This window comes from Myotis davidii, unplaced genomic scaffold (assembly GCF_000327345.1).
Source record: "Myotis davidii unplaced genomic scaffold, ASM32734v1 scaffold875, whole genome shotgun sequence".
NCBI lineage: Eukaryota > Metazoa > Chordata > Mammalia > Chiroptera > Vespertilionidae > Myotis > Myotis davidii.
Window position 1 is genome coordinate 116,382 of NW_006286244.1, and position 20,161 is coordinate 136,542.

The 20,161-nt window shown below is 42.8% G+C and overlaps 1 protein-coding gene across 1 annotated transcript in view; it reads left to right on the forward strand.

The window, feature by feature from the left end:
• The window catches only part of LOC102763575 (potassium channel subfamily T member 2), a 126,675-nt gene that overhangs the window by 23,177 nt on the left and 83,337 nt on the right, over window positions 1-20,161 (forward strand). The window contains 1 exon segment of the mRNA XM_006757659.2: window positions 19,438-19,537. Coding sequence (XP_006757722.1) covers window positions 19,438-19,537 — 100 coding nt within the window.

Sequence of the window (20,161 nt, forward strand, 5' to 3'; positions counted from 1 at the left end):
CCCATTCCTTTGAAAATGGTCTTATGATTTAGTCACACCTAATTTTAATGATGCTTGACATTATATATAGTCATAGAGACTTCATCTCAGAGTTTCCTATGGTCATCATTACCTATAAATTTTATCGTATATAACACCATTTCCCTATAAGGTCCTGATGCAAGAAAATCCAAGGGTATAAACATGTATAACAAAAATTGGCATAATTTAAAATATTGGGGGCTTTTTAAAGAAGCCCACAGTGGGATAACTTTGACTACATTTCTCAAACCCTGTTAGAGTGGCGTGCAAGTGTTGTTTTTAACGGGAATGATCATGAACTGAGCCGGGCTCTGTGGCTGTCCAGTTGCTTATGGGTAAATACCTTTAAATGACTATTACTAGGACAACCACCTTTATAAATAGGAACAACTGAAAACACTGGAATCGTCTCCTTTATGATTGTAAAGGAAAAGCCAGATCACAGAAAAAGCGAGGTGGTGGCTGGTCATCTGGTGAGTGGCTGTACCTGGCTGGGGGGGCTATGGGACGGGGTCTCAGACCCATTTAGAATGTGGGGCATCTCATTTTGGGAGGTTCCCCAGAGTCCTGCCATTTGAAACCAACGGGTCCATGCTCACCGAAGCAGGGCTGAGTGCAAACCGTGATGCTGGGCAGTGGCTTGGTTCTGGTGAAGTCACATGATGGGAAGGGAAATTATGACGGGAATTCTCCTTTGGTAACAAGAATCGGAGAAACAGAGGAAAGGGAGGTGGGTGATTCTGAATGGCCTGCAGTGCACAGCCCTGGGTGTAGTGGTCTCCACCGGGTGAATGACAAGGACTGCCCTCCAGTGTTCGGAAGGTTGGTAATTCATCCCTTTTTGTATCCCTCTCAATGAGGTGATTCAGCTGAGAGCTAAGGGCAGTTCTGTGAGGGGGTCTCTTTCCTCTTGCAAGTGGACTCGAAGGTTTATTTGCTATACATTGATAAAAATATAGGACCCGCCCGGCTGGCTGGCTCGGCTCAGTGCTTGAGCACTGACTTTTGAACCAACAGATCACGGTTCGATTCCCGGTCAGGGCATATGCTCAAGGCAGCCGATCAATGATTCTCTCTCATCATTGATGTTTTTATCTCTCTCTTCCTCTCCCTTCCTCTCTGAAATCAGTAAAAAATATTATAAAAGAGATTTAAAAATAAAATATAGAACCTTAGTGTTGTACATTTTGAATTTTCTTTCTTTTATCTCCAGGATTTATCTTTTAATCGATTGTCTAAGAAAAAGACTCCCGTTTTTAAAAAAATGGTCCTTTAAAACTTTTAGGGCTGAGATGGAATTTTGGGGGGAAATGTTCTTTTCCCCCCATTTAATGCTAATTTTGTTTCCACAATTTCTTAGATTCATCATTTCCTTCTTATTCTTCATCTGAGGGTAATCTCAGGACATGGGATTTGCTACATCAACTCCAATAATTCGTCTCCAAAGTCTAGCAAATGCCACGTTAATAATATTTCTGTGGCTCGCACAAATATATTGCCTGGAATAGGATTTCCAAATGAGAAATGTGAAAGCGATGGACCAAGCCAGACGTGCGCTCTGAATTCAGACATCATTTCCCTCCCAGTCTGGTAGGAAATCAGTTTACTCTATGGGACAGTACCTTCATTTATGATTTTCTCTCCAACTATAAATGCACTGAAAACGCTCTCTATCAAAAGCATTCAACATTGAAATAGAGGCGATCGTCAGATTTGCGAAGCAGCCTTTGCAAATTGTGGTTTGCTGAGACAGTCTGAAGTAAAACAATTCCCCCTCGCCCCGCCCCCATCACCTTCCAAGCTTTGTCCACTGAGTGCAGGGATAGTGGGCCTTAATGACAAGTATCATGCTATCATGCATCGTCTCCAAATTGTGAATGAGAGCGAACTTTCAATCAAAGTTTCTAGGATTATATGTAGCCTGCTATTTCATTGTGGTGGTTGCTAAGTCATATGGTTTTAAGCCTTGGTTTATAAAAAGAAGTGCTCAAAACCTGATTATTCATTAAAACCTATTAATAGAGCACAGTGTTATTCTATAAACATCTCTTTACATGTGCAAAAAGTTCAAATAACAAGAGTGCAAGTAAGTGATTTGGACTCAGTCACAAAGACTTGTTAAATATGTTCACAAAAGTATGGCTACTGATAATTGGAGATTGCACTATGTTCACTATTTTTCTAAACATTTCCTTTTCAATTTCTTGAAAAAACATTAGGTACATAGAATTCTGCTGGGTATGGGGAAGATTCATGTACGAAATCAGAGACACGGAGTCTCAGGATTAGCTGTATCTGCTTTCTTATCTCAACATGTCCCTCTTTCGTGGTTAATGGGATTGATCGGAGGTAGGGTTCGGAAATGGTGGGTGGTTCCCGGATGTTAACTTTATAAATGAACTCAGCTGTTGAAAGGTTCTGTTGATGTTGGTTCTGGAAACTCAAATGATGTCCAAACACATTACAGGGAAATTGTACCAATCACTTACTTTTCTCTCTTCCTTGCTTGGCTACCTCTGTATTTACGGTGCTATTCAGAGTCGGAATGAGTTGTTCTTGGCAGCGTGACCTGTTCGTCCAAACTCTGATGTTTTATGGATTAAAGTCTTAAATCAGGATATTATTCCTACTGCTCCTCATTTACAATCACTGGGAAATCAATAAATTGGAACATGTGATACAACAACCCTTTCCTAAGAGGGGAAAAAGGACTAACGAAGCCCAACTGGTGTGGCTCAGTGGTTGAGCATCCACCTAAGAACCAGGAGGTCATGGTTCGATCCCAGTTGGGGCACATGCCCAGGTTTCTGGCTGGATCCCCTGTGTGGGGCGTGCAGGGGGCAGCTGATCATGATTCTCTCTCATCATTGATGTTTCTCTCTCTCTCTCTTCCTCTCTGAAATCAATACAAATAATTGGTTTTAAAAAAGGACTGACGGAGACTTTGTTTACTGTAGTGTTGAGCACAAGCAGCTAATGACTAATTTGAATCTCCTCATGGTCAGCATTATTCGAACAAGAACGGGAACTCAAGGGGCCTACCTAGGTGCTCCCTCCCGGCCACCCCTTTCTGTAGCTTCTAAAAACTGGGGAACTTGCTCCTGCAGTTCCTTCACCTCCACCAGCAGCCGTTCCTTCTAATGACCTCAAAGTGCTGCGATAAAGGCCTCTCTGATTACTTCCTGGGCAGAGACTGCTGAGGGACTGAGGTCCGGCTGAGATAATCACGGGGCTCTTGACTTATTTTCGTGACTTCAATAAACTTTGTACAAATCCACATTTCCCAGTGATGACCGTGTGAAGCCTCGCTCCCATGTGCATACTCTGGTGGGGGAGGAAATTCTATCAAACTTGTGCGATCACGATGGCCCCCATCAGAAGACCAGGTCAAGGCGTGTAGGAGCAAGAACACATTGTATGTCAGTTTCTCTATTACATGCCTTCTCATTGTATCCTCATTCATATTTGGAGCTTGGAATCGCTACCCCCCATTCTAGCCCCAGAGGAAATGGAGTCTCAGGACCGTTAAAGATCCTTGGTGCGTTCAGAGTCCCATAGCTAGTTAGCCAGTTTGATACTTGGATTTAAATGCCAGTCAGGTGGCTTGGAATCTGGCCCACTTTCTCAGCGTTACGGTCCTCAGGTGCCTACCTGTCCTTTCGGGAGCTGCCTGGGGATCCTGGTCTGAGGACTGACGATCTTTGCTTTGATGGGGCAGGTGGACAAGGAGGGGTCGGGTCCGGCACAATTGAGTTCAAAGAAATGCCCCCTAAACCCTCCCCAGCACAGCCCACACTTTGTCCCTAAAGGAATGCAATGAACAACCCCCACAGACTACTCAGAAGAATGAAACTTATGAGGATGTTAGATACTATGGTTCTGGATCCCTGCGTAGGGATGAAGGTCGGGAACTGAGGTTCTATTCACAGTAACTATTTGGCCTTTGGTTTGTTCTCTCAAGTTCTGGTCAGAACCTAACCAATCACCCTGGGAAGGTGGCCGGGGGCTGAACCAACGAGCAAGTAGATGTGTGACAAGGACTCTGAGAATGACAGGATTTCTCTCCGCACCACATGCTTTACGATGGCCTAAGGTCCTGCAGGGCAGCCATGTGAATCTTAGTGACATCCAGAAAGGATTTGAATGGGTCAGCATTTCAGGAGGGGAAGCCCTGGCTAACCCTCAGGAGAGCGATGCGGCTTGGTGAAAGGGGGTGCCTTATTTTGTTAGGTTTTATCTTTATGGCAGAAGTACCACGTGGTCACCCTGGGAAACAGCAACATTATTCCAGCATTGCTGATAGTTTGATGTATAATATTTTGGATTTCCCCTCCCCCTATTTTTAAATGTATGAGCTTTGCCCAAACTGGATCAAGCCATAATAGTCCTTGGCAACCTATTTTTTGTTTGTTTGTTTGTTTATTGGGTTTCCACTCAATGGTGTATCATGAATAGCTTTCTAGCATTATTTGTGACTGCACATTTTTGACGTAGCAAAAAGTATTTATCTGATTTTCTTTCTTTTTTGTTTTTAATTATTTTTTCAATTGTATTTTCCCCATCACCTTTTTAGCTCCTATGTGCCCTCTGCAACCTCCACCACCCCCTCCACCCCTGCAATCACCGCACTGTTTATCTGCTTTTCTATTATTGGGCAATTACATTGCTTTGCTTTTTCACAATCAAAACAAGATTATGGTAAGGCTATAAAAATGTACATACATTACTGTGTGCCACTGCTATATCAATTGCTCATATCTTCCTGACATATATTTGCCTTTTAATGAGACTCGTACCTGCATTTTTATGAATTAATGCATGCGTATATTTTCTTTTGTATACCCTCATTCCTGGTGTGCTTATAAGAAACTTCACATTTATTGTGTTTCTCTGTATGTCAGCCATTTCCCGGGGCACAGGTTAAAGGATGGTGCCCCATGGAATTTAACATCGAGTATGTATACATATTTTAGTGAATTAAACCATTGCTGTTTGAGACATAATCACTGATATTTTTTCTGAGTTGTAAGACACGTGTGTTTGGCAAACAGCAGTCCTAACATCATGGATTTTGCTTAAAATTTAACATCCGATTTGGTTTACCAGGGACAAGGTTATACATTACATTTCCTGAAACAAGTGCTGTGTTCTGTAGTTTGAACACCACACATCCCGAGGCTAAACAAACAGGAATCCAAGATTTCTTGGAGAGAAATGGGGAGCGATATTCTGACAACTTATTTGCTATTAATGAATGCATAGTGCTCTGTACAATAATCATGTTAACCAGTACACTGGTCTTCCTGCCTCATCCGCATTTCCTTAATAGTCTGTCCAGCAAAGCTGGATCAAAGAGAGCATTAAAGAAACTAGAATCGGCTGCCGGAGCCGAAATGTTTCCATCCTCTCCACCGTCCCCAAAGTCAAGGTGAAAGCCCAAGACGCCAATCCTTTGATCTCGCGAGGGGATGAAAGGAGTCGGGGGCGGTGAACACGTTTTCTGCTCTTGAGCACAAACCCGGGCAGAAGACTCATGTCTCCAAGGCTGGTTCCGTGCGGACCCTCGTTCACGCCGTTCCCACTGTCGCCATCAGTGACTGACTCAGGAACAAGGTACCGTAGGCTAAGCTTTGGCCTCCAGAGGCGGGGATGACGAAAATGATGTTCGGATGCTTTTGTGGAGGGGGGTGGAGTTGCCATTGTTTGTTCTTTGCTTATTTATTCGTCCCTGACAAAGTGTCTTTACTGACCCGTCGCTTCAACAAGCTGGTACTGCATGTTTTAAAGCTAATGGCTTGAATGATCAACAAGAGATACGCATGTCAGAACATTCTCTTTAGCACCGGTAATACTCAATTCAGCCTTGGAATAATTGAGTATGGAAAGTCAACTTCCACTTTTAATCACGATCGAATTGCTCTAATTCCACATAAGGTTCTTCCTCTGAAATGACTGCTTCAATGGAAATGATTTTGAACGTGTTATGTTCAACATTTGCTCTAAAAAAGTCATCTGATCCTATTATTTATTTTAGGACACGCACCGAAGACTGACATACTGATGTGTAGCACATTGTAAGCATGAAAGTTGTGGGGCTGTAATGCCGGACTTGTCCTGGTTTTGACTGACTACAATAGGCTTCTCTCAAAACGCCGATTCCTGGTCCTGGCGCTTTTATTCGTGTGTTTTAGACCGGGCTGCCAGGGTCGCACATGGGGTTGTTCCAGATGCATTGATGTCAGCAGTCGAGGGGCCACTTCCCCCTAATGAGCAAGGAAAGTGCGGCCCCCTCTTTCATCCTGACAAGCAGTCATGAGCCAGAAAGAGGGAAACTCCCATAAAACATAAATCCAGGCTCCTGTAACGATCCTATTTTTATGATCCACCCTGAAGAGTAAAATGCTTCTTCCTGAAATAGACTAGGGCTGAATAAAGTGTTTGGCTCCTGACCCATAGCGAGTCAAGATGTACTGCATTTCTTACGGCCTTTTTAGTCAGCGACCCCTTTTCTGGCGTGGGCATCATCGGAAGATTGGAAGTCAATGGACTACAAAGATGGTTCCGTGAGAGAAGTGAGGGAAGGATCATGCATTGTTTGCACTTGCCATTGAATGGGAGCTAAGACTTCTCTCTTGTGCTCAGAGGAAAGAGAGAGTAACAAAGCCGGTGGTACCCCAAGTCCATTTCCTGGCCTTTGTAAACACGCGGGGTATCCAGGATTGTAATGTTTGTTCAGAGAATCCCCGGGCTCATTCTAACTTGGCAGAGACTATCATCTTATGCAAATTCGAAGGGACTCGCCTCTTATGGATTTATAACGCTCACAGCACTGCTGTCCGAAACAAATGGAAAAGTGGTTTGAAAAGGAGACAAAATATTTGGCATAAAAAGGAGCAGAAGCTTTTAATCTTTTCTCTTTCCTAGAACTGACTATGGAGATTGTTAGACTAATGACATGATGGCTGTCCTTCCATTAGGATCATTATCTTTTATTTCTCCCCCAAAATGCTTATTAGAGGTAGTTAATAAAAAATCATTTGAGGCTAAGGAAGTTGGTATGTTAAAAGTCAGGGAGAAAGAGATGGCTGGAGAGATTTGGTACATCGGCAAGAAACATGATCTGAAAACCAGACTAATGTTCATGTCTTGCTCTGTCCCTTGTGGCAATGGAGGCACCTCGGTTCAAATACTGTATCTACTCTTGGTTTCAGTTTTCTACTATGAATGAAATTTAGCTTTAAAGAATTTCTTGTGTTGATGAAGACATGACCTTTTACTCCTAATATCTGTATGAGATAAATGATAAGGAATGGGGGAGGAACTCTTCAAAATGTGTTTTATTTTCGTGGTACAATTGCATTTTTTAAGATCCCAGCTTCTTCACTTCCTGGTGGCATGATCCTGGGCAAAGTGAGGAAATTCCTGAGCCTCCTCACTCTCATTTGTGCATCTCACTTGTGACTGTGAGGGTAATTACTCTTAGCTCGAAGGATATTTGTAATGTTAAATTTTAAAAAAATACTTGCCTCACCCATAGAAGGCATATATTAAAATGGCAGGATTGAATACAGGTACATTTTGGAGAGGAACGTTTTCATGGGTTATGAAAATATTTTTTTGTGTTGTTTGTATTAGTCATCGGAGACCATTTTTCCCTTTTATTTCACTTTTACCCGTAATTGTCAATTTCCTACTAAATGCCTGGCACATAATTAGGATAAAGTGATGGGGCTAAGTAACTGTGGAAGATGCTCAAGTTAAAAAACTGGTTTTTAAAATAGTTTCTTGACCACCAAATTGGACCTTTTCGCAGAGACTGTTAAAGTGAACAAATTGGAAAGCCATTTAGCATCTGCGCGTGACAGTGAGAAGTGAATGCCACTCTCTGATTTGTGGAATGTATTTTGTCATGTGAATTATGTCCTTCCCTGTGCGCCAGCAGCTTGGCCTGCCATTAAATTATTTAACTAATCGGAACTTTGCAAAGTGTGGCTGTGCATTTTGTATTTACATGAAGGCGTCTGAGTAAAGAAGCCGTGTTTCCTCTGCTAGAAATACTTGTTGCTTCCAGAGAGCACGTGGCCATTCACCAAGGAAACCATGGCTCCCTATGTATATTCTTTCCCATGAAAGAAACTCAAGCAGCTTAAAGACGATGGCCTCATTTTCAAGAAACTTGTCAGGTGATCATATCATTGATTCTCTGGTCCCCTGTTCATTTTTTTGCCAGGAAAGTGGCACTATTTACACGTGAATAATTTCCAAGACTTTCCGGGTGGCTCTGCCCGTCGTTATGGGGTGCGATGCGTGTCACCACGTGCCACGCCAGCCCCTGATGTGGGTGCACCCGGCGCTTCAGTGGCAAAGGCAGGCGGGCTCCTGGAGCTAGTGAGCAGCTGACATAAAAGGTCCACCTTTTCCATTAAAATGAGTACGCCACGATCTGCCCTTGCAAAGGCCTGTTTCTTCAACAAGAGCTACTGAGGGATGTTCTAGAAAATCATCCCCCTGGCGGGATGCAGCCAAGTCCCAGTCAGTGCTTTTGTGGGTACCATCTGAACCCCAGACAGGAAGAGATTAGGTCACCCAAGTAACACTGCAAGGTAGGTCCTGGCGTAGGCGCAGAACATACTTGTTTTGGCTATCTATATATATATATTTCTACACTATATACTATATACTTATATTCATGTACATATAATTTCTAAAAAATCATAGAATTTTTACATATAATGTATACAACTTATGTACATATAATGCATAAGAGAAATTTATGTAGATATAAAGTATATGCTTATATGATATATGTACATGTAGTTTCTATACATGCTTGTGTGAACATTGGAATTGTTCACCATTATAATTCACACACACACACACACACACACACACACACACACACACACACACGGGACTCTTGCTCCTGGGGAAATACAGGATCAGGTTCCCGTGAGCCTCTGGTCACATGTTCATCAACTGATCAACACATAACCTTGTTTTATGTGTTTATGAGAAACACTCGTTAATATATATGACTTCCAAATAAATAAATACATGCGGTATACCTTTATAATAAAACCCTACCTAAGACAGGTTTACTGTTTTCTTAACCCTGGATAATAGGATCACACATTGCTCTGACTTTCAGCCTTAGGGCAATATTGTTCACTATACTTTTTTTATTGGTTTGCTCATCCTCTCATGAACCCACCAATTTAGCTGGTTTTCCACCTCTTCCATAGCTCCATCATACACTGCTGCTAATTTAACATTTTCCAGAGCAGCTCACAGACAGGTGGGCGAAAGTCGTCTTTCTTGTTCTGGATGACAATCCAACTCAGAGCCAATGACACCATAACTCGTTCCTGAGCAAAGCTTATTGAAAAGACAAATGTATTTTCTCCACAAGGCACATCATAGCTTCCCTGCATTTAGGACACTAGACCACACTCAGCATCACAGCATGAGGGTTATTTTAAACAGAAAAACCACCAACAAAGTGCACAGAACATGTATGACACTGCCTGGCTAGCGTGGCTCAGTTGAGTGAAGACCCATGAACGAGAAGGTCACGGTTTGATTCCTGGTCAGGGCACATGCCCCGGCAGTGCCCTCGATCCCCAGTAGGGGGCATGCAGGAGGCAGCTGATCAATGATTCTCTCTTACCATTGATGTTTCTACCTCGCTCTCGCTCTCCCTCTCCCTTCCTCTCTGAAATCAATAAAAAAATATATCAAAAACCATGCATGATGCTAAGGTGACCCTCAGAAGAGCTTTGAAACTGACCATATGATTTTGACAGATAAGAACGAAAACAAGAGGAAGAGCAACAAGCTAACTTCTACACGGCGAAGTCATTCAGCACTCAGCAAACACCGTGAGTGCCCAGCGTGCGTACCTGGCACTGTGCTAGGGTCTGAACACACAATCAAAAGGAACAAAGCAGACACACTCCCTGCCTTGACAATGCGAGAGCCAGGCCAAGCAGAGCTGGCAGCTTCGGAGGGACCACAGCGAGAGACATGCCCTCAAATAAACTCCCGATGAGGCTGGGAGCTCTGTGCTATTAATGACACTTCCCATCTGGTCCTTGGTAGCTTCCTGTCTATTTGAGTCTACTTCTGCTCATTATGTCTGCAAAGTACAGCTAAGGATTTTCTCTTGCTCAAGGAGGGGCTACAGTGTTGAAATTCTTGAAGTTTTTTCTCTAAACATTTTAATTGAATTTATTGGGGTGCCATTGGTTAGTACTAATATGTGGGTTTCAGGTGTACAATTGTATAACACGTCATCTGCATATTGCATTGTATGTTCTCCACCCCAAGTCCCGAAGGCTGTCTTTTTCCTTTTCTTTTTTTTACATGTCTGTGGTCTGCATCCTACTGATGGCATGGAACCAGGTACTTAAGCTCTTGGGTCCTTTTGAAGGATACAAACCCCCTTGAAAAGGCGATTCAACACACTGCAATCAGTACCATGGTAATAGGCATCGAGGGCACGAGGCAAAATTATATGTGTCACTTAACAAGGGGAGAAGGTTCGGGTGGCCTCCAAAATGAGACCTGGCCTGGGCAGCGTGGCTGGGGTTGAGCGTCCACCTAAGAACCAGGAGGTCACGGTTCGATTCCCGATCAGGGCACAGGCCCGCGCGATGCCAGAGGGCAGAGGCCACCATTGTCGAGCAATTTTGAATCCTAGGGACATTAGCGAACCTCTGCTACACTAGGCGCTGGGTGAGCATGACAGGCAGAAACAGGCTAGTATCTCTTAGTGGAGCTGGAAGTGTAATGGGCCTTTGAGAAACTGTGCAATGACCAACTTCATCCTCCCTTGAAGCAAATATGCATTTTGATGGCGCTCTGGACACCATCACTGGAATTAATTGCGGGGAGCGAGAGGCCAACCTGAAGGAAGCAGGGCGTGGGCCCCGAAGGAAGATGCAAATTAGTGAATCTGAGGGTTGCTCATCTTCCTTAAGGACCAGCTGGCTGTTTTTGGTTGAAAAGTAGCAACCCACGGGTTTCAGAGCTCCCTCACTGCTCCGCTAGTGAAGGCTGGTTGAGGAAAGAACGAGGAATCATGGGAGGCCAGAGCAGGCCCATCACCCTTAGCCAATCTGCCTTCATTCCCAAAGTCAGTGCGCTCCTCCCTGGGGAGCAAGGTGATCTGGGAGTTTCTGTTTCCCAGTGCGATGCCAGAGGGCAGAGGCCACGGATTGCTGGCCCTGCACACGGATGCTCGTCAGCCTCAGATGCTGATGGGGCGTGAGGAGCCACCATTGCTGAGCAATTTTGAATCCTAGAGACATTAGCGAACCTCTGCTACACTAGGCGCTGGGTGAGCATGACAGGCAGAAACAGGCTAGTATCTCTTAGTGGAGCTGGAAGTGTAATGGGCCTTTGAGAAACTGTGCAATGACCAACTTCATCCTCCCTTGAAGCAAATCTGCATTTTGATGGCGCTCTGGACACCATCACTGGAATTAATTGCGGGGAGCGAGAGGCCAGGCCTGGGGGACATGAGCAGGTACACCTCCTTTCTCTGATACAACAGGCGATGGGAAGAAGAAAGTGGGGGTCACTTCGTTTCCAACACTCCCCTGTGTCGCTACACGTCACTCACGTGACACTTGGGGGCTCCTATGTATGTGAGTATGACATGAGAGTAGAGCTGAGGTAAGAGAAAAAAATGGAAATTATCTTAAAGTGCTAGGTAATCTCTTTTTTTCTGAGGTACTAGCTGTAAACACACATTTATTAGAAGCCGAATGCTGCGTGTTTTGGTGACTCTTTATGATATACTTAACAGGATAAAAATGGGTTCATGTTCTCTTAATTTGCATTCTCTTCCTTTGTTTAATGGGTTGGCCCAGACCTGCCCCCTACACGTGCATCTGGACAGAGGTATAAAGAGGCAGAAACTCTACAATTTAAGGATGGAAAAATGCACCTCTCTCCTTTTAGCTTCCTTTACCTTTGTCTCCCTGTGTAGGGTTGAGGTAAGCTGGGATTGCTCAGAGCAGATCGCTTTAAGCGAAAGGAGGCAGTACCTAGAGAGCATGGGCTCTGCAAATAACACGGCACGCGAGGGGCGAGCTTTCTGACTGATGAGCAACGCGAACACAAGCGTCCTCCCCGGGTGGACTTGTAATGTGCTTTACCATGGAAACGGGGAGATGCTGATTTCCAGCTACCTGCAAGCCCTGATTACCAAAGAGGGACAGGAGCACAAATGCAATTACTGGGGGACTATCCACATTACCCACAATGACAGGAAATGGATGGGTGGTTAGCGCCCAGATCCTTCCCTCACTGCCATTGCATCATTCTACACACACTCACACACTCACTCACACACACACACACACACACACACACACGTCTATTTGCAGCTGTCTTATGAGGATGTGTGTGTATGCGTGTGAGTGTGTGCATAAGGCTAGGTTCCCTTTCCCCAAAATGACATCATTGTAGATTGTGTATTTGAAATGCAGAGAAGGTTCTCGAAAATCGTCAGAATTCATCTCTGCCTCCTTATGAGCGGTTGCCGACTCAGGACGTGAGCTGGTGAGGCTTGGATAGTAGTGAAGGGAACTGGATGGGCAAAAGAAGCTGGGAAATGCCGAGTCCTAACAGTGGGGGTTTTTCCGTGCGTGTGGTGAAGGCTGCCCACCCCGGGGAGCACTTGAGCATGAAGCGGGGAAGCTCATTTTTGTGAGATGAGAAATCGCTGGTCGCTTACGCATGAATTTATTTTCTCTAAGGCCTCACTTAAAGGGCTGCCTGTGAAATAATTCAGTTACTGGAGGTTGGCAGTGGGTGTTTGGCGGTGGACAGGAGCCTGGTTTGGAGTCAATAACCAAAGGGCAGGACTAAACAAACACTTCTCAGCAGCCCAGGGCGCGTCTGGTGTTTGTGCTGCTCTGTTGTAATACGTGACAAACGGCCGAGAACTCTCCGAATGCGGAGGTAAGAGGCAGGAAGCAATGGAAAGACCCATGATCCAGTTTTATCCCAAGACCAGCGCTATGAATTTGGGCAACTCGCTAAAATCATTTGAATTACATTTTTTCTCTGTAAAAGGAAGTTGAGGGCTGCCTTACCCAAGACATAGCAACACTATAAAAGTGAATTAATAGTAGAGTAAATGTTTCCCTAAATATTTGCTAAACCCCGGGGAGCCCCAGGAATTTCTTAGGTTGTGGCTGGGTAGGTCTGATCTCCCCCTCTCTCTTTACATGACCACCTTCCCTCAGTGTCTGCATCTGTGCCCCAATTTCCTTCTTCTTGTTTGATCCCTCCCCAGTGGAGTGCATGCAGGAGGCAGCCGATCCATGATTCTCTCTCATCATTGATGTCTCTCTCTCTCCCTCTCCCTCTCCCTTCTTCTCCGAAATCAATAAAAAAACAGATATTTTTTTTAAAAAATGTGTCCTTCTTATAAAGATACTGTTCTTATTGGATTAGGGACCCAACCCACTCCAATATGACCTCATCTGAATTTAACTAATTATGTCTGTAATGGCCTTATTCCCAAACAAGCTCACATGCTAAGGTCCCAGGGGTTACGGACTTCAAAGTATCTCTTGTGGGGGATAGCTGGACACCGGACTGAGTATAGTCACAGAATTCATGCAAGGGCCGATACTGCGGAGTCAGAAGCAGTAGGAAGGGACTAGCACCCGTTAGACGCAGAAGAGAAACACTTTGATAAGGATCTGTATCTGCCACGCGTTCCAGAAGAGAACGTCTGCAAAAGTTTGGCTTCCTGAACGGTGTCCAGGGCATTAGCAATTGAAAAGGCAAAATAGTGCTTCTAAAAGAAGAATGCATCGACAAGCTGGGCCAGAATTAATGTTCTTTGCTGCTAAAATGGTAAGGCCTACTTTAAAGAGACGGCACAAGAATTTTAAGGCTGAAGCAAGGAAACTGCATTTTAACAAGACCCTGCATGATTTTTACATTAAATTCAAGTAACCAGGGCAAGAGGATGAGAGGAAAATGGAAAAAAAAATCACACAGGAAATTAATATTAAGGCAGTTGATACTGTTAGGGCAAATTGATGATGGTGAATAAAAAAACATCTCTACAGTATTCAAAATTGTTCCAGAGCGTAGAAATATCAGGAGAATTTTTCAGTTCGTACTTGAAGATGTTAGAATGATCTAAAGGTGATAGCTTGGATCAATCTTAGTTATGACTCTACAAGAAAAACTCCTAACATATAGGAAATGAATCCGGCAGTACATTACCTGACTAATTCACAAAAAACAACTCATTCCAGAATTGAAAAACATAATTGCATAATAGAAAACCTATTAAAGCAATTCACCAAATTATTTGTGAAAAACACCTCCAACAATAGGCCCAACTTGACAGAGAAGAGGTTTTTGACCACAATGAACATCCATCCACTTCTAACATGATTTTTAGTAAAATATAAATATTTATTGCAATTCCAGGGTCAACAATTTCAATGTGAAGGCATAGGGGTCTTCTCCTATGAGTATGAACACCACAGTTGATATTTCTCTTTTAAAAGTGCTAGTCAATGTAATAAGACAAGAACAATAAAACGTAAATAGAAATATTGGAGAAGAGTTCCAGATGGCACAACTGTCTGCCCCCAAAATCTAAGAAATAGGCATGAAAAAATTCAGATAAAGTTATGTGGGAATATGGAGGTCAGACGGAAGAAGGACGGAGGGAAGACAAGCACATTTATACCCAGAAAAGGGAATACTAAGAGGATATTTAAAACCAATAAAAATCGTGAACAGAATTGAGAATAAACACTGAGTTTTGTACTGAAGTCCTGAGTACCAGAGAACTGTATGGTGCTGGAGAAAGTCCCAAAAGATTACACTAACACTAACTGGCCTTGATTCTGGTAAGAACGGTCATTAGATCAAATAAAAGAACGCACCACTCTATATTATAAATCATAAACCTAAAGGGTATTTTTCTGCCCTCGACAGAAGACATGGATCAAAAAGTGTTCTGCTTCATATTTTATTTTTTTTAGCTTTAACTTTAAAATACATTTGTATCGATTTATACTTTAATGTCATCCATGATCCTCAGAGAGAAGATAAACTCAGAGAGATCACTAGATTTACTGTTTTACTTCCCAGAATATTATAACAAAAATGGGACTTTGGAATTTATTTATTGAGAGACCTCACACCATACCCCCAGGAAACAGAGCATTTGCTTGCAAGCTGTTATCTGGCCTTTTGCTCATTTATATGTATGGAGAGCTCTCTACTCCACAGTCTTGGCCTTTTTTAAGTTGGGAAATCTCATTCCAAATGCTCTTTCTCTCTGATCGTTCTATACAATAGAGGGTCACATTATGGGTTATCTTGTTTCAATAATGCCGGACACCTCAATATTTAGAGACACCTGCTATCTCTTCCTATTTAGACTACACGTTTCCAGTTCCTTCAACTTTTTCTCAGATGGGATGCCTTCCAGATTCCTCGTTATTTTGAGCAAGGCTGTAGACAATCCAACTTTAGTTAAAAACTGCACCTCTTGTTATAGAGCCAGCACTGAACGCCAGCTAGTATGTGAGGAATGGACTCAGATTCTTATAAATTTGATAATTCAAGGAAGCAAACTGACATGGCCTTGGCTGAATTACTGGTGTAATAGCCACATGTCCTCTCAAATTTGCTTCTGTATCCACAGCAGATTTGGACTAATTTAGCTTGATGTCTGTATTACAGTCACTGTATTTAAATGAACGGCCTTTTTATTTGATAAACAAGGGAAACAGAGCCAGTGAAGGATTTCCAAGCGACTGGGAGAGGACTGTGTACGTGTGTGGGTGTACGTGTAGCACCTGTGAGTGTGTGGGTTTGTGTATGTGTGTGTATGTGTTTGGGGTTGGGGGTGCGGGCACATAGCATTCTGCTGGAAGGTATTGCAATTTCCAGGGTTTCTTTCTAGAGACAGTAACAGGAGAGTCTTGATTTCTACACTTTTTCACTTAACATATAGGGTGAGTGAAAGAGGAAAGGTGGCAGGCACATAAATTTTAAGAAATGGTGGAAATATGTTGATGCATGGAAATGTCTTCTTTTAGGGCTAGAGGTAGAGTTAGAGAGCTTTCCAGTTTTTTTAAGGAACAGCAGATAACAATAGATAACAAAAAACCTTTTATTTTTAGGGCAGAGAGGATAGTTGTTAAAATATTCATCAATCTTCTCGACTATACAGCACATAGTAGTGACGTAGTTCTGTAATACATGAGCATCTTCATATGTTAAGTTTCCCTCCAGTTTTATCTCCCAGGGGTGCTCCTGCCCCAAACCCCCAAACTATCAAACTATCTAGTTTATATGGGTTGCATTATCAAATTTTTCTGATATTAGGAAACTGAAATCTTCATGTTTGTATAAACATTCAAATGCTTTCTTAGCCGGCTTTGCAATCCTCATGTATAATACATGCGTTTGAGACGAAGAAAATTTCCAATGATAATGATTAACAAGTCAGCGTGCACGGAACATAATTTTTCTCTTCACTCCACATTTTGAAAATATTCATTATGCCAGGGCACGAAAGGCAGATTGAAATAATTTAGGGGACAGTGAACGCATTCATTACCTAAATGCTATTTTTCTGATATTTTAGAGAGGATTAAATATATACGCTTCAGTATCATCATTGACTTGTCTGGTTTCTATCTGTGTTGACTTTCACATTCTATTTGGTATCCTACTCCTTCCCTGCTCCGTGTATATTTTAAAACGGGCCGACACCATTGAGAAGATAAGGTGTCCTGTGGTGTGGTTTCAAGGTGAAGGGAACTACTTGTTGAAAGTACATTTCAGGCCCCGCCCCTTGAGACTTTGATGGAGCCCTTCTGTGTGGTTTTGCTGCAACTGAATTTTCAGCCCTTCCGTTGATTCTTAGGAGGCGGACAAATACTGGAAAAACGCTGACTCAAAATTATTCCATGGACACATATGAATGACTGTTTTGCATTATTGCTGTTTTGAATTATCCATAGCACTCATTACATCCACTAATAAAAATAATGGACTTAATTACAAATGACATCTTAAGTATGTCTTTAAAACTAACTGCTTCTCTCAAAAAGTTCAGTATCTTACCCAATCCTCTCTCTCTCTCTCTCTCTCTCTCTCTCTCTCTCTCTATATATATATATATATATATGTGTGTGTGTGTGTGTGTGTGTGTGTGTGTGTGTGTGTATATACGGTTTCTTGCAGGCCTTTCATTGTCCAGATCCCACATCCATGGGTAGCATTCTAGGCAAGCCATCGGGGTCAGTGGAAACGTTGAGGAAAAGGATTGAAAGGGCCTCACGGCTTATCTGTGAGGGGACTCAGCTTATTATGAGAAGGCTCTTGTGATTCTGATGGATCCTATCGGGAAATAGCTGTCTGATTCCACGGGGGAAGAGCTCACCGCTTCCCAATCGTGCCTGATGAGAAAGAAACATGCTCTGAACTGGACAGGTTGCCACCCGGGCATGTGCCCCAACTGGGAATCGAACTGTGACCTCCTGGTTCAGAGGTTGATGCTCAACCACTGAGCCATACTGGCCGGGCATACCATGTATTGTTTGAAGCCACATATAATGAGCCAAGATGCAGTTTTCCCCAATCGTTGCTTGGTCTCTATGAGATGGGTGTAGACCTCGCCCTCTCTGAGTCTGGAGCCCTGAATCCTCTTGGGGTGGCCTTCATTAAGCCTCTGTAGGGTTCAAAGGGAGCATCCCGAGTTGTGAGCAATTGTCCAAACGCTGAAGATAGTGGGTATTTCAGTGTTTAATACACACTGGTGAGAGATTCAATGGTAGGTCAGCTTCGGGGTTAAGGCTAATGATAACGAATGCCTCTCTCATCTGCTGGTTTACAATGGAGGCCACACCTTCGGAATCAAAGGTTTCCTCTGTTTTGATACTAACAGTCCTCTCTCTCCAGGCGAGAGAGGATAAATGCAGGATGTGACTGTTTCCCCGGCAGCCAGCTTTGACTAAGCAGTCATCTGGGGAGACCAGGTCTATGGAAGCAGGGCGATTTCATGAACAATTTAAAAGGCTTTCTTAAAGAAGCTAAAGCCATGACATGAATGAATGGAGCATTGTGATAGCAAAGCCTGGGAAAACTGCCCGATTGATAAGCATTCACCTGCTACTGTTAAGAAACGTCACCCCATGCGATATACAGGCCCTGCAACATAGAAACCCACACCTCAACATATATGATTATGTCGACCAATGTCACCCCAACCAATTTAATTTAAAAAGAAAGGTCACCTCAAATGCACTCACATATAGCCGAGTAAGAAAATGACATTTCATTTCCAGATTGTATTCACTAGTAATTATAGGAAGGCCTTTCTCTCCCTTTTATTCATAAGGCACGGATCAGATATTGCCTGAATATTGCAGGAAAGGTAATGCTTCTATTAATCAGACTTGAAGCATGTTTTGCTTAATCTTAATTGCTCTTTTTCATCATCATGAAGTATTACAGGCTCCATAACTATGATCTATTTGGTTTTGCAGGGTATATACATGACAATCTTAATCCCCTCTCCCTCCAAAATATTAAGACGTCACTGATATTTAACCTAAAGGGAAAAGTAAGCTTCAACTGGTCAAACTCAAAAATGGTGTGTGTGTGTGTGTACTTCCCAGAATATTCTATAATGATTTCTCTGTAATTTCCTAATTACTAAGCTAGAGTATAATATATAATTATAGACATGATTATAATTTCCTTATAATTAAAATCTGCAAGGTAGTCTGAAGGTACAAGATTTATAACTTATCCTGTGACTGTGCAAGCAGCTAGATTTTCTAGCCGGCTAAAGTTACCCCTAAATTCATGTATGTGTGTGACATGCTTAAACCACTCTTTTTTTTATTATTTAAATATATTTTATTGATTTTTTTACAGAGAGGAAGGGAGAGGGTGAGAGAGTTAGAAACATCGATGAGAGAGAAACATCAATCGGCTGCCTCCTGCACACTCCCCACTGGGGATGTGCCCACATGCCCCCCAACCGGAATCGAACCTGGGACCCTTGAGTCCGCAGGCCGACGCTCCATCCACTGAGCCGAACCGGTCAGGGCATGAACCACTCTTTATGGGACATGGTTTTTGTGGCTTCTGTGAGAACGAGACCCACTCTCCGCGTACAGTGTTAGCTGTCATTTGCTGTTCAGGCGTCTGTCAGTCACACCCTTGGTTTCCATATTCAGCTAATTAACATTCAGCTCCCTTGAACTTCAGAGAGTGTAGACGACGATGGCACTGAAGTTTCTAAATACAATCTAAGTGCTGTTCTTAATGATGTTTTTGATCATTCTTTTTAGTCTCTTTTTTGGACTAAGTTCCAATGAAAACCCAATTTCTGTTGTTTGTTTGAAGGTCTAAGAATACGCCTGTTCAATTTTTCTCTCAAATTATTAAGCTGCTTGTTATACATCATCCGCGTGCTGCTGGAAAGCCCCTCACAAGGAAATGAATGGTAAGGCATTTCGGTCTGACCCTCGACAAGAGTCTTCTGATTACTTTGAATTGTGTTATAACTTTAAAGGACGTTACATAGAATTAATTTTGTTCCAAGGATGTTTTGGGTATTGATCTGTCTTAGTACATGAATAGCACCTTTGTACGTTCTTTTCAAACATCTTTGCTTATATTCTTTATCTATTCCTCTAATGCTAATAACACTGGCCAACTGCCTCTAAAGTTTTTACTGCTAATCAAAACATTGTAAGTAAATTGTTTAATATGGATCCATCTCTTTAAACACTCCCCACCTTTCTGTTTTTTCGTTATATATATTACTCTACTGTATACCAGCTGTGTAGGTATTTCCAGTGATAGTCTAGCTGGTATTCTTTTTTAAAATATATTTTTATTGATATCAGAAAGGAAGGGAGAGGGAGAGAGAGAGAAACATCAATGATGAGAGGGAATCATTGATTGGCTGCCTCCTGCACAACCCCTACTGGGGATCGAGCCCACAGTCCAGGCATGTGCATTTGACCGGAATCGAACCTGGGACCCTTCAGTCCGCAGGCCGATGATCTATCCACTGAGCCAAACCGGTCAGGGCTGATTATTTTTTTTTAAGGATAGTTTAAAA